This window comes from Balearica regulorum, chromosome 1 (assembly GCF_011004875.1).
Source record: "Balearica regulorum gibbericeps isolate bBalReg1 chromosome 1, bBalReg1.pri, whole genome shotgun sequence".
Classification (NCBI taxonomy): domain Eukaryota; kingdom Metazoa; phylum Chordata; class Aves; order Gruiformes; family Gruidae; genus Balearica; species Balearica regulorum.
The window spans coordinates 122,403,255-122,417,538 of NC_046184.1; the positions used below are offsets into that span (position 1 = coordinate 122,403,255).

The following is a 14,284-nucleotide window of genomic DNA, read 5'->3' on the forward strand; positions in this document are numbered from 1 at the left end:
TATCGCGCCAAAGTGCCGACTGCTTCTGGTCCCCAAGTGGGGCTGAGCACAGCTAACCTGAGGTTTTCACACCAGCTGTTTGGACATACTATTATTCTTCTGTTATCAAGGAAGTGGACATCCTACAATTTATTCTTCTATTACTAAGGAAGTTAGCACACTCTTCTAAAACTATTACGAAACTTTATTTTCAGAGCAGAAGGTTTAATAGTTGCATAAGAAAATACTGTGCAACTAAAACCTGCTTTTCCTAATGACATTTTGTTCTTAACATCACCTCAACTTTTATTCATTTTTTTCATTACTCTGTTTTGAAGCAGACTGTTAGGAGAGTTTAATTACTTTCTCATTTACATCTAAATTGTCATGAAAAAATATACATACATATTTGCAATACTGTACATTGTAGCTAATGAATTGTTTTGCTTATTCTGTCAGTATTTTGAGTATTAAAAATAATAAATACCAAAGCTGTTTTTCATCTTGTTTACTGAAATTCTTAATTTGTAAGTACTTTAAGAGGAAAACTAAGTCACAAAATTTTCTTTGTTAGCATTTTTCCTGCTTATACACTAGTCGGCAGAGCACGTAATTAGAATTTTCTCTGAATAGTGCATCTTTAAAATAATTACATTATGTAATTCAGATATCCGAATAATTACAAAAGACAGTCAATGTACTTCTACCATAGATTTACTTACATAAATACTAGGTGTAGGTGGATTCAGCTTGTCCTTTGGCAAGGGAGGGTACGGTGGAGGTGGTGGTCGTGGAGGTGGGCATTTATCCAATAGAATACTACTGTTAGACAAGCCATTTTTACCCAGATTCCTGAAAGGAAAGAAGAGCTGCCTCTGTCAATACTTGACAAATAAAATAAATATATATTAGTGTCATCTCTTCTGCAAAATAATGATGTATAAGGAGAAACCATAATTCAAGATGCAAATAAAGCTCCTATATTTTAATCAAGAATTCTCAGTATACAGTTTGATAATACTTAAAATAATTCCCACTTTGCCTGCCAAATCTGCAACATCACCATTATTAGTTAAAAATATAGCCGTTTCAAATACAAGCAAGTATGACTCATTTGACAAAATTTAACAGAGAAAGCAGGTTTCAACTGGAAATAGAGAAGAACCTTATTAGGTCGGCACTGGCTGGTGGATGATCAGTTCATAGTGGCTGAGATAATGCAGTCCGGTAATGCTCTGCATAGCACTGTGGCAGAGCACAAAGTCAGAAAATGACAATGCCTCTGCCAAAAAACTGCTCAGTCACAAAAACCAACTACAACTACACTAATCACACTAAATTGAACAACCACCTACCTCTCTCCAATTTACACATTTTGAAGCCAGAAGGAGCCACTGCTGCATAATCCATTTGTTTGAGCAACAGAGGAAAGGACCTACCCCACATGAGTTACTGTGCCAGCACCCATAGGCATACTTGAATGAGAACCTCGCTGCTTGTATTTGCAGCCTTTCTCTGGAGGTTTCCAGATGTGGGTAACCCATTATATGTGTGCTAACTTTTCCTATAATGAATGACCTGGAAAATCTGCTTAGTCTATATTCGATTTCCAGTCACTATCAGGAGGAAAGTATTAACAAAACCATCCCCTAAATTTTTTTTTAAGAATCACTCAATACCTCAAAATTATTTGAATCAAATACTATTCAAATCCTTCTTCCAACCTCACTTGATTCACTAGCTGTTGTTACCACCTCTCGATATCCAACGAAATGGCGTATTTCTAATGCATAATTTAGTCATGTATCTTTATAAAACTCACCAGTTACAACAAAGTTGTTCTAGTAACAACAGTCTTCAGCAGAAAACTCCTAGCAATAGAGCTTGTCTCTAAAACACAGAAACTAATACTGGCACGGAGAAACATCGCAGAGCTGGATGCTGGCATGTGAGAGCACTGATTCAAATCAAGGTACCACAAACCACACATAAGATGGACTTGGGGCTTGAGATCAGATCAGACTGACTGTTATGACAAATACTTTAAAGACAATGAGCAATCATCTCATCGACCCCAGGCCGCAGCAAAGACGAGCATCCTGAGAAACTGGTGCTCATCACGACAAACAAGTCAGTCATTCGGTTCAGAACTTATGCCAGCTTGCTAACTCATACACGGCTCTCCTCTGACAGAAGATCAGAGCAACACAGACAGAGATATATTTAACAACTGTCTCCAAAGCACGCCTGATGAAATACCAAACACTGCTTATTCCTTGTGCTAGGTGAGTCTAATGTCAGAATAGATTGCAACTTCAAAGAATCTGAGCGCACAATGTGGAAGCTTTGATTAGGCATCACCCAACTTGGCAAACACCTCACTGACCAATGCTTAATGTCTGACCTAGTTCTTTGCAAAGACCCTATTGTCCCCCTTCCCCTCCCCCCAAAATAGAAAAACCCACAGCAATATAAAATCATCACCCAAGGAAATTTATCGACAGTTGCATGAATCTGAGATTCAGACCATCTGCATAAAATGAAACTATAATCTGAATAGCAGGTATTAGCAGTAACTATAATCTTCGCATTACCAAACTGAAAAATAAAACCAAAGAAAGCAAATACTTAGTATTAAAAAATTGAAGAGAACTATGACAAAATTCGGTTTGAATTGATAAACAGTTCTCAGGCAACTTCTGAGGCAAGGAAGATGAGAGAGACTGAACCTGAAGAAAAAGGGCCATTGCTCAGAACTAGCGTGACTTAAGCTACAGTAGTCACGGCAAGACCATCCCCACAGTGAAAGCTCAGTAAAGCCAGGGTGTGGGGGGTCTTCAGGGCAAGGGGACTATAGAGAAAGGAGAAACTCCTCTATGCTTAGAGAAATTACTGGTCTGGAAAGGCAGAGGAGATACAGAAGAATGCAGACAGTACAGAGGAAAAGATCAGATGAACAGAGATACCTCATAAACCCAGCACTTGAAGTCGATACTACCAAATGTCCACCACAGTTTCCTCTTAAGTTACTAAAACCCTGCATAGAAATATCAAGAGAGGAAAGGGGCCACAGAAAAGCAAAGCTGAGATAGGAAAACGCTTGTAAGTCAAGTGGCACAGGAAACAGATGGGCAGAACAGTTAAAGTTGGCTTCAACGGACCAGTTTCACTCTATCATCTTTTTTTTGTCCGTGAATCAGAATAACTAACTATTAATAATAATACAAGAGACCTATTAAAGAATAATGCTGTAATTGAAAGTGTGGAAAACAGAGCAACGGAAATTATAAAAAACACCACAGAAGTACTAAAAAGATTTGCTACTGGCACCTGAAATGAAGTGGTGTGAGTATCTACTGCCGGCCTTTCCAACTCTGGAAATAAGGAGCTATGGCCAATGTGAGGCAAGTGAAAGACCCTTTTTGCCCACAGCAACCGTGAGGAAAATCTCACACATCTCTGTGTCAAGAGCGTATTTTTTGTGAGAGGATTTCATACTGGCTGAAAGAGGCAACAGATGCAACGCTTGAGAAAAAACAAGCCTGATTTAGGCCCCAAAAAAATCCTTGATGCCCAGTCACCTACAACACCATGACGGAGGATGAAGAGAAGGACAGGTTTCATTCCTTTAAATTGGCTTTCCAGAGGAAATTATCTGTTCATGGACCACACAGGCAGGAGAACACCCTTCATTCCCGCAGAGTGGGAAGAGAAGGCAGGAGCAGCCATCACCCTCAGAAGGGTAAGGACAGAGGTGTGTGCTGATGTGCGGCTCTCACTCCACTGCAATTTGCTGGATGGGCAAAAGCAACGACGACTCCTGCAACTGCTTTACCCTGAGGACCAAACTCAAACTGCGACACGTATGAGCGACATCAACTGCTACAGATGAAATAGGTGCCTGGATTTCACGTGATTATGAGATCTCTTGAATAAGCAATCAGATTCATTAAAACACCCCTTTTTTTTCCATCTTACTGCTTTCTAGGATACATTCCCACACCTTCTAAACACAATTTACAGCCTTCAGTCTTAGAGAACAACTTCCCCTCTGACTGTACCACAATACAGAGTTAACCAGAAGAAAAGGTATGACCCAGTTTGCTTCGCAACAGTCACCTGTCCTCTTCATTATATGGCACTCACTCCCCAGTCTGTGCTTTTAGCAAATAGAAACACAAATAATTTAACGTTATCTAGGGATTTCTTGACAAATGGTGACGGATGGCTTAGCCTGAGATGATGCCTTCACCTGTCTACCAAACCTCTTCCCTTGAGTTTACTATTTTCACTGCATGGACAACCCTGTAGCTTGTTATGCAGCTGGGACATCCCTGCCCCATGGGACGATGGATTCCAGCTGCTCCAGCCTTGGAGGCTCCCCTGTCGGAGCCCTACATCACTATGAAAAACTATATAAAAGAAGACCAAAATCTGATCCCAAGACAGTATCACTGCAATTTTTACAATTACATGAAATTTATCAGGTAGTTGCTGTATTTCATAGGTAATGTATTGACTTTGTGTCATTCTAGTTGACTAAAAAAAGATATCATGCAAGTTGATAGCCAACTGTTACACAGCTGTATTAATTTTAACTCTATTTTATTATACAAACCCTCAATTACATCAAAAATATTAAAGTTAATACGATAAGTTATTTTCCAAGAACCAGGCCTCATTATCATTAATTACTATCATTTACATTTATTAATCACCTCAATAATTTATCATTTTGCTCAAGCCTAATGTCAGACAGAGGATTACGTTGATTTCTCAGAAAGCAGTTCCATAGTGCTTTTCAAGTCCTCTGGAACTTTTTCTGCTTTCCTAGAACTATAAAAATAATCTGTATGAATGTTAAACAATTATCTGGCCTGCTCTTTCAGAGCTCGTGGATCTATGTTATCGGGGCCTCTGACTTAAAAATGCCGAATGTAAGCATAACTATCGTTTAACCTTCTCCTTGATTATTGTGAAAACAGAGTGTGCGTTATCATGCATCCCATGATGTGAACATCGTATGTGCCTTTTTCCCAAGCTCAGAACAAAAATATTTACTGAACTCTCTTGCCTCTATTCACTATTCTAATAGCACTGTGCAGTCATCAAACATTAGTGATTTTTTTGTGTTTCTTATTTTTCAGTCTTGGCTATAGTTTTCCTCTTCCAAACTTTGTTTCTGAGTCTTCTAGAACTCTTAGCTTCAACATTTTAAAAAATATTTGCCCTTTTTGTTTTTTAATTGGGAGATTGTGACTTTTTGATGATAAGAAAGAGTTCCTAAACAATTTCCAGTTATCTATACACTTGGATTTTAGATGCAGTTTACAGGCCAAACCAGAACAAGTTACAATCATTTGCGCTTAAGCAGCTGTTTTTGTTGTGAAGCCAGTCTAAGTGAATTATTATTTAAGGATTAGCTGCATGAGAATTAACAAGGTTTTACTGCTCAAGAGATTATAGTTATTCTGAAGAACAAAATTAATACCCTCTCTTCGCCAAATAAAAATCACATTTAACACGTATATAAGGAACTGTGGATTTAGGTGATACTCTAGCTTAAATCTATCAGAATTAATTAATCTACAAAGAAGAATGAACAAAACATTTTAAAAACGTGCCTACAGAAGGAATCAGTTGAAACACTGGGATGCATAGTACTTCATTGGCCCAGTCTTGATTCAAAACAGAAATAGTCAGCCTTTCTTAACAATTAATGGATACAATTAATTGCTTCCATACTGCAAGCTAATACAAAAAACACAGAAAAATGTCTGTCGACACCCATCACCCTGGGAAGGAGGTGGTTACTCACAACACCCAATTTGGGCTCTCTGAGGCTCACCTCCCCAGGCTGCTTCTACAGCCAGTAGAAAGACTAGCTCTCAAAGGGGAACATAAAGAAGTCAAGTCAAGCTTACATTATGCTTAAATGCAAGTAATGCCAGATAATTATACAACCTGTTTATCATGCAGTTCTCTACCCCAGCCTTTCACAACCAGGTACTAGCTGGCAATATTCCCAGGATCTTTCTTTTTAAACCTACAGAAAATCCTACAATAGAACTGTGGATTTTCTCATTATGCAAATGTATTTCCAATAATTTTTCAATTCTGTTCTGGTTTTGATCTCAATAGTACAGGTTGGCTGTGAATTTCATAGGTTAATTATATATTATGTAAGAAGTAATGTTCCTTTTTTTCTTTTCTTAATGACTTTTACATCTTTCCTTTCTATTTCATTTGCTAATCATCTTGTTCTTAGGCAATAAGACCAACAGAATCACATTAATGACTTATGTAAGAAAAACATTATAACAAGTGGTACCAAACTTTTTCATATGCTTGCCTTCCCCCTAAACTATAAATCTTTCCTATGGTTTTTTACTCCCAGATAATTCTGCTTCCCATCTGCAAACTTCTGTACTTGCCTTTTGAAACAAACCAGAATGTCTTACTTTAAGCAGGGTTTACCTTGTGAAATCACAATATTTCAAATTTTATTCTTGAAACTTTTGCTATGGTGAGGTTGACTTGCCAGAAGTAATGTGCCTTTAGAGCAATTGAACAATTTTGCCTTCAAGCCAAAAAAGTCCTTTGCTTACAGACAAAAAAACCTCCCAATAAAACAAGAACTGCTTTTGTTGGGTTTAAGAACAAAACGCAAACTTAATCCAGCTCCTTTCTCCACAAAGTACCTCCCCTCAAATAGATTTAGGCTCTTTGCCTCACGATGGCAGAGTTCCCAAACCAGTGATTCACTAATTGACTTCACATCGCAGGCTCAATTGCCAAGGAGAAGCACCTTCAGAAAGCTCAGCCCGAGTTTGCTTCTGCCCCAGGGTTCACCACAGAGCCCAGGGCAGCTAATCTCTCCTGGTCTCCTGTCACTTTCTTAGTGGGTTGCTCTCTACTCTTCCTCTTTGCACATCAAGCAAAAAGAACTACAAAGAGGCATGTTAGCCCCTTTTAATAGACTTTACCATTGATCCTACACCCCTCGTTTGCCTTCCCCAATTAAGCCAAATTGGTAAAGCTTTCAAGTTCAGAAATGCCTTAAGAGTTTTCAAATTAGACTTTCCATATATCACCATAAAAATGACAACAGTAACTTTCAGCTGACACAAAGTCGCCCAGTTATACAGCTGGGCGCTTTAGAATTGTTTGAGGATCTCTTGCACCTATTTCTCTAAGTCATTATCTCAAATCAAAATTTTGTTTGGAGCTTTGCCTGTTCTTTCAAGGCTGTGAACAAGCTTTAATAAATAATGATTTTTTTTTTTTTTTTTTTTTTAAAAAGATAACTATTGCTTATTTCTTTTACGGGAAACAAAACAAGTCAGCTCAGGAACTTCTCTACACTGCTTAAAGGAAGGACCTGACCTCATGTCAGTTTTAGGAAGGGCAAGTGATAGACCCTCTTAACTGAGATGGATACTGGATTTTTAATTTTTAACATCCCTCTTCCAGGATGTTAATTAGATGCACCAGTTGAAACACAGAGCTAGAAATCAGCTGGTTTCACTTCAGTAGAAATAAACAGCTCGAGTGTTAAATCTCAAGTCTTGTGATAATGTTTCATTAATTCTTCTTTCAGAAGGATTGCTCACAGGGAAAAGACACTTATATTTCTAAGAGTACAGAAAAGAGCTTTTGATAACAGTCTTTTTAAGGAGACCTGATACACAACTAGACAAAACAGCATACTCTTTTTCTCATGTAATAACAATTGGCTTTTCTAATAACAAACTCAAAACAGTTATTCCTGGCATATTTTTATTCTTTTAATCACATGGTTTTCACTTACGCTCAAAATTACTTGGTTTTTTGTTGGTTTTTTTTTTTTTTTTTAAATGACCTCAACAGAGGATTTTCTCTAGGAATCTAAGGAAGGATAATTAAATTTAATAGTACACTCTTATCTGTTGTTTTGTGCAGAAGCTTAAAGAAATTTAGTTTACCATCTAGACAGTTTACCAAACATAATAATTTAGTTGCTTTATAACCACCTTAAAATTCACTGTTGCAATCAGATTTATTGGTAGGGAAGACTAACCAAATCACACTTACACTTCCCAGAATCACCTCCTCAATTCTCCCTCATCTGCACACTCCAACAGCAGTTTAACAAGACGAGCACATTTGTTACCCTACTGTTCTCCACAACAGCATCTTAATGAGATTTGCATATTTTAGGCAACAGCTCAGCTACTGCACTTCTAAATTCCTTGTAGCTTTTGAGTGAACATTGTCTAGCCCTTCAAGGGAAGCTCCTTGTATCAGTATCGATTTCTATGCTAGCACCTTCTGTTTGACCTCTTCTTAGCCTCCTAAACAACCTCATTTCACCGCCTGAATAGAATAGGTCTCTGTTAAAAATTTCCTCAACATTCTCACCAAGGAAGATGGATATAAAGAAACTTTTCAGCCTCTGCAATGATCTTGCCCTACTTAAGCACTCGCTTTAGTCTTCGGCAAAACAAAACATCTACCAAGTCTGTTCCTACGGATGAGACAACCTATTCACATATAATAAAAAAAGAATTAAATGGAGTTTTCTATTTGGCACGTGGTTTGCATTTTATGACACAAAGCATCTCCTTTCACCTAATGGCTTCACTTGAACAGCTTTTATTAAGACAACACTTGTTTACATAAAGCAAAATTACAATCTCCCAGCATTTATTTTTGCCTGACTACTTCCATTTTTATTTTATTGTAATGCATAATTTCTGAACCCCTTTTCTAAATAATTGCTTTTACCTTAAAAACCAGCAAACCTCTGTATCTCTGATGTCCCTTTATTCTTTAGCAACAAGTAAAATCCTAGTAACGTTAACAAACAAGTCAGTTTTTGGTGGTTAGTATTACCGTTGCTTCCTGATAAAATCACTCCTGTGAGATGAACTTCATTATATTGCAGTTCACTATCCTGTAGTAGGCCAATTATAGTTATGTTGTGAATCAACTTTTGTGCATTACTTAATCCCAAACTGTTAATAATTTCAGGTTCTGTAGGGACCCGTAGGGTCTAAAAGATGTGAAAAACTAAGACATATAAGGATGGCAAGAAAATAACCCCTATTAATATGTTACATAGAGTTATTATTTCTATTAGTATGAAAAAGACATGTAGACAGGACCTTTTCCCTAACAGGTAACCAGCCCTAGCACAGGTCAGAAACAGTAATAATAAGCACAACAGAATTTTCACATATGGGAAAACGTCTGTCTGTCTTTACACTTCAGGCTTACCCTAAAAATGTTGTAACTGTTACCTTGTTGCCAGCCCCACAAAATTTCTCAGAACCTCTTATTATTAGAGGACATATGCAGACACTTTCCAGCAAGCATAGTTTGACTAGGAGAGATCCTGTTTCTAAACTTTGTGAAAGTAGTCCCAGCCCAGACTGAATCATTCCTTGACCTCCAAGTTGCTAAAAAAAAAAACCCCAAACGAGTCTCTCCTCCACTTATCCCCTTGCTCATTTATCTTTATTATCCAGCTTCTAAGTCCTCTGCCTTGCTGAATTAAAGTGCAGACAGGCTGAAGAGGGAGCTCTCAATCTCCACTCAATCAGAAAGAAAAGGGCACATCTAACACTTTTTGAGCTGTCTGCAAACTACATGGGGCAAAGTATTAGCTTACCTCCCTAGAAAAATGATGATTACACGAGCCTGAGAAAAAAATAAGGACTATAGGAACCCAAGTGAAACACTGTAGAAAAAGACAAGAGACCCGATCATCACATTAGGAAGCGCTTTTTTAAGAGTCAACATTTCATAACTAAGGTCCCTGAATACTGTTATAAACTTTTATGTACAATTTAAAGCAGAACCTGGTATCACCCAGTAAGTTAAAGAAAGCACAGTGGCAGTGTCTGGCAAGCAAAAAGCAAACCTGCACGGCAAAGATCTATAGGTTCTGGCCTTGCTTAATTCACAGGTTCGAGCAGGAGTCTGTCAATAGGTTTTGGCAGGCAGATTTGCTCTGGCTCTCCTTAGACAAGGTGCAGCTAGGAACTCCACAGCCTTTGCCCAGCAGCGCTCAGCCATGACTGTGGCTCCGCTGTTGCACCCGGGCTGGGCGAGAGCCACCCGCCCCACCCTGTCCTTGGCGGCAGCTCCCCAGCTCCTTGCCCTGCCTGCAGCAGAGTCTACCTTTGCTTAGAAAAGCCTCTGCAGAGACTTCTGTGTCACTCACAACAAAGTTGTAGGTTTTGGGTTTTTTTTTTTTTCCCTTGTAATGAAGCCAGTTTTTAAAGTAGAAAAAAAAGACAGAAAAATACCTTTATTATCCTCTTTTTACTTTAGAAATTAAGTATCGCTGGGAATACTACCTCTATCAATGAGCACAAGAGTAAAGACTTGTATTAAAAACTGGTTTAGGATTTTTGTAGTAAAAATGCTAACGTTTTGCTACTGAACACAAACTGCAGATCTCACCTCTGAAGAGCTTGATAAACATCATACTAAAACAATCAAAAGGCAACATTTGACTAGAGGAATACACTTCCCATTACTCTCCTAAGAAAGCTGCATGCAAATTTCTGCTAAGCAAATTTTGAAGACACAGATCAGCTAAACTTCAAGAAAGAACTGTAAGTCTATCACGATTTCTTTTATGGGTATTTGCAAAGCACTCATCCCAACACCAGGCATCGAAGCTATTTTTATACTTCTACTGGCACGAACACATACATGGTGCCAAAAAAAACCTGTTGAAACTCTTCATTTTTATGAATATGATAGGTGTAGGAACTTCACTTGAAAATGAACATTACAATATAAGACTTAATATTTGAAAGATGACAAAATAAGCTCCCCGTAGGTTTTTTTCTCTTCTAGGAAGTTTATCTTTGTAACAGATATCTACAGACCGCTATACCATGATCAGTATTAGTCATCAAATCCCAGCACATTAAAAACTAGTAACTCTCAATCACGGTAACAGATGCAGCTTTTTTGCATTTAACTGGTTTATGTGGGTGCAGTGAAAGAAGGATATAAACATGCTTTTATCACTTTTTAACATCAAAAAGGGTAATGCTTAAAAGCACTACATTTGCTATATAATCTAAAATAAAATATTTTGGAATAAAAAATATATTGACATGGTATAAATTCCAACAAGAATTCTGACACCACAAAAATACAGATAACATTTCAACTAAAAGAATCATAAACACAGTTAAGTATGGAAAACAGCAGTTTGAGTACAAAACAGAACATTCAATAACCACGTGCTCATGATTAAAGGGATTTTTGTGAACTTCAAAGGCATCTTATGTAACTTTTTTCACAAATGGTGAGACACAGATACAGAAATTATAGTGCTCCAAATGGTTGTTTCAATTTCTCAGCATGTTTGGATTTCATATAAAATTGTTTCGAGAAAGAAGGCAAATCTCTCCAAAGACTACCTAGAAAATCTAAGGACTTTGAGACAGTCTATACAGGGAAGGCTGTGAGCAGTAAGCACAAAGTGTGAACTTGCAAAGCTAACTACTATCTCACAGGCTCCCTGCTAGCACATGTAAGCGTGAGCACAACCTACCTTTGAAGGAGAATTACTTACTTTTGAAAACTTTGTCTAAACTGTGTCTAGTGGAGTTTGCTCCACTTTCAATGGAATAAACTATGTTTAATGTATATTAAGACTGATGGTGCATTAATACCAGGCAGTTACATACAGTAAACAGAGTTTACAGTTAACTAGCTTTCCCCTGTAGATAAAGTTTCAGCATATAACATAAAGCTATTTCTGAGGAGAGGTGACTGAATGTGTCAAAGTTGTCTATGTAACTAACATATACTTCCACCTGCCAGCACATTTATACTCCATAGGCACTCCAAAGTACCTATATACTCCAAAGCTTCATAAAGGAACCTTCACCCTTCTACGTAAAGGCAAAATTGGAAGTACTGCTGCCAGCTTTAACGACAAATTAAGCCAGCCACTGAAATGCTTTTCCATTGTCATCACATATATTTTAACTCTCGGCACTTGTAACACCGTCCATGAAAAACTCCTACAATACTTTAAGATGCTCAAGGATTTCACTCTGATGATAAAATTTGTTCAGTGAGGACACAGCATGGTGCAATAATAAGAGCAACACTACATGCAGAGCTCCACAATTGTGCAGGATGTCTAAATGCAGGGCTTGTAAGTGGGGTGGGAGGAGGAAAGTTTCAGAAGGTTGCAGAACAATCGCTAAGTTTTAGAAAGAAAAAAGTATTACTACTGTGGCAAAATACATCTTTCCTTGATGCAAGGGAATCTGAAATTACCACTTGTACTGTTACAGCCTGTATCTAATGAAAGACTTGGATTTGAAAGAGACTCTGTAAACGTGCTTGCTGGACACAACCATCAAATCCCAGCCCTCTGACTTCTGCTGGAGGTTCCTATGCTGTGACAACCACAGCAGTGTCACACCAATAATCCAAATTATGCAACCCTCACAGATGCATTTCCATTTCTTTTTCTTTGGAAAGAGGGGGGAGTTTACCTGCCATTTTTAGTGATTTAACAACACTGAGATAAGAAATAAGTAGCTAAGAAGCATATAGAAATTGTCAAGGCTTGGAACCTGGTGACTGTGCTACACTGCTTTTTAGTAAGACCGACCTAGGAACCACCAAAACTGTTAAGGGAATGCATTTAAGCTGACTACATGGATATACAATGAGCCTAATCATTCCAGTGCCAACATGCCTGTCAAGAAGATGGGACTTACGCATCAGAGATGAATGTTGGCAGATCTAGCTGCAGCAGTTTAAGATATTATTGTCCTCAGTCCACCATCCTCCTCTGCCACAGACCACTGGCTATTGCACAGGTGGCTAAATTTGCTCCATTTCTATACCGCTATATAACTATACCTATACCACTGTAACTTACAGTGTAACATCTTTGCCAGAAGTCACGTCTAAGAAGCATAATCTGAAACTTCTATAACCTAGCCTTCCACACTCTGTGCCATCCTGCATGGATGTGCAATACTAGCAACGAAGACACCAAGGATAACACTGTGCAATTTGCACAATCACACTGCAATCGTTGCCAGGTTTCCTAGTGGCTGGCCTCACTTTTTGCCTTCATCCATTATGCATCTGATCTAAAATGATTCAAGCTTACTGACTAAAGACAAAAAACCCAACAATAACATACCTGCTAATCAACTGAATGTAAGATGGACCAAGGCTTATACTTCTGAAGAGTCAAAACTATCCGCACGGTAATGTAACAGACCTACAACTAGCTGAAAGGCTGCATTTTTAAAGCACAGTCTACTGCACGAACAGCTCCTATACTTAAGCTATAGGTACTGAAACCACCACTACCAAAAAAGCCATCTCCGGTACTGAAAGGACAAGCTGAAACACCATATGGCTGTGGGACCACTCAGAGGAACACCAACAGGCAGGAGAAATGGGTCAACAGGAATCTCACGAATTTCAGCAAAAGGACATGCAAAGTCCTGCACCAGAGGAAGAATAGCCCCATGCACTAGTACATAAGAAAACAAACATTTTTAATTTAGGGGTGACCAAGCACTGGAACAGCTTGTCCAGGCAGGTTGCAGAGTCTCCATCCTTGGAAGTATTCAAAACTTGGCTGGACATGGTCCTGTGCAACCTGCTCTAGTTGGTCTTGCTGTGAGCTGGGAGGTTGGATTAGATGATCTCCAGAGGTCCCTTCCTGGACCTCCCACGTCAGCCATTCTGTGATTATTTATCAGTTTTGCAATGAGAACACTGATTTGTAATGACAGAGCAAATCTGTATGACTTATTTGTATCAAGAAAAAAAAAAAATATTTTCAAGAGCTTAATACCAGCACTGAACACTTTTTTTTTTTTAAAGATTTGTAATTTCCAACATCTACATTGTTGCTGTTTTTTCTTATCTAAGGAGAAGTGCTTGTATTGTACCTATGAACTATGTCTATAAAAGACAACTGATGAATGAGTAGAAAAAGAAAATCCAAACAACAGATTTTTTCTTTTGTAGAAGCTGTATCAAATCTCCTTATAGAAATTATGCCTTAAAGCCCATGAGAAGGATACATGTTTTGAAGCAATAAATTTATCTGTCATTTACTGGTATCAGGTCCCTATTTCAGAAGTCTCTCTTCTGTAAGAAAACAATCATATAAATGCTAGAAATAAAAACATATTGATGTCACCATGAGACGCAGTGGTCAAAAACTTTTTTACAGTTTAAAATAGACTTTCCAACTATATTCTCTATAGTAGGTAGAGTTTCATGAAACAAATCTGAAGGTTTGGAAAAG

At 38.1% G+C, this 14,284-nt stretch overlaps 1 protein-coding gene across 13 annotated transcripts in view; it reads right to left on the reverse strand.

Moving 5' to 3' along the window:
* KDM6A (lysine demethylase 6A) overlaps nucleotides 1-14,284 on the reverse strand; it is a 159,908-nt gene that overhangs the window by 20,738 nt on the left and 124,886 nt on the right. For all 13 annotated transcript variants that reach the window (XM_075773662.1, XM_075773647.1, XM_075773672.1 and 10 more), the window contains one exon: nucleotides 702-831. In XM_075773662.1, coding sequence (XP_075629777.1) covers nucleotides 702-831 — 130 coding nt within the window. The remainder of the gene's footprint in view (nucleotides 1-701; nucleotides 832-14,284) is intronic.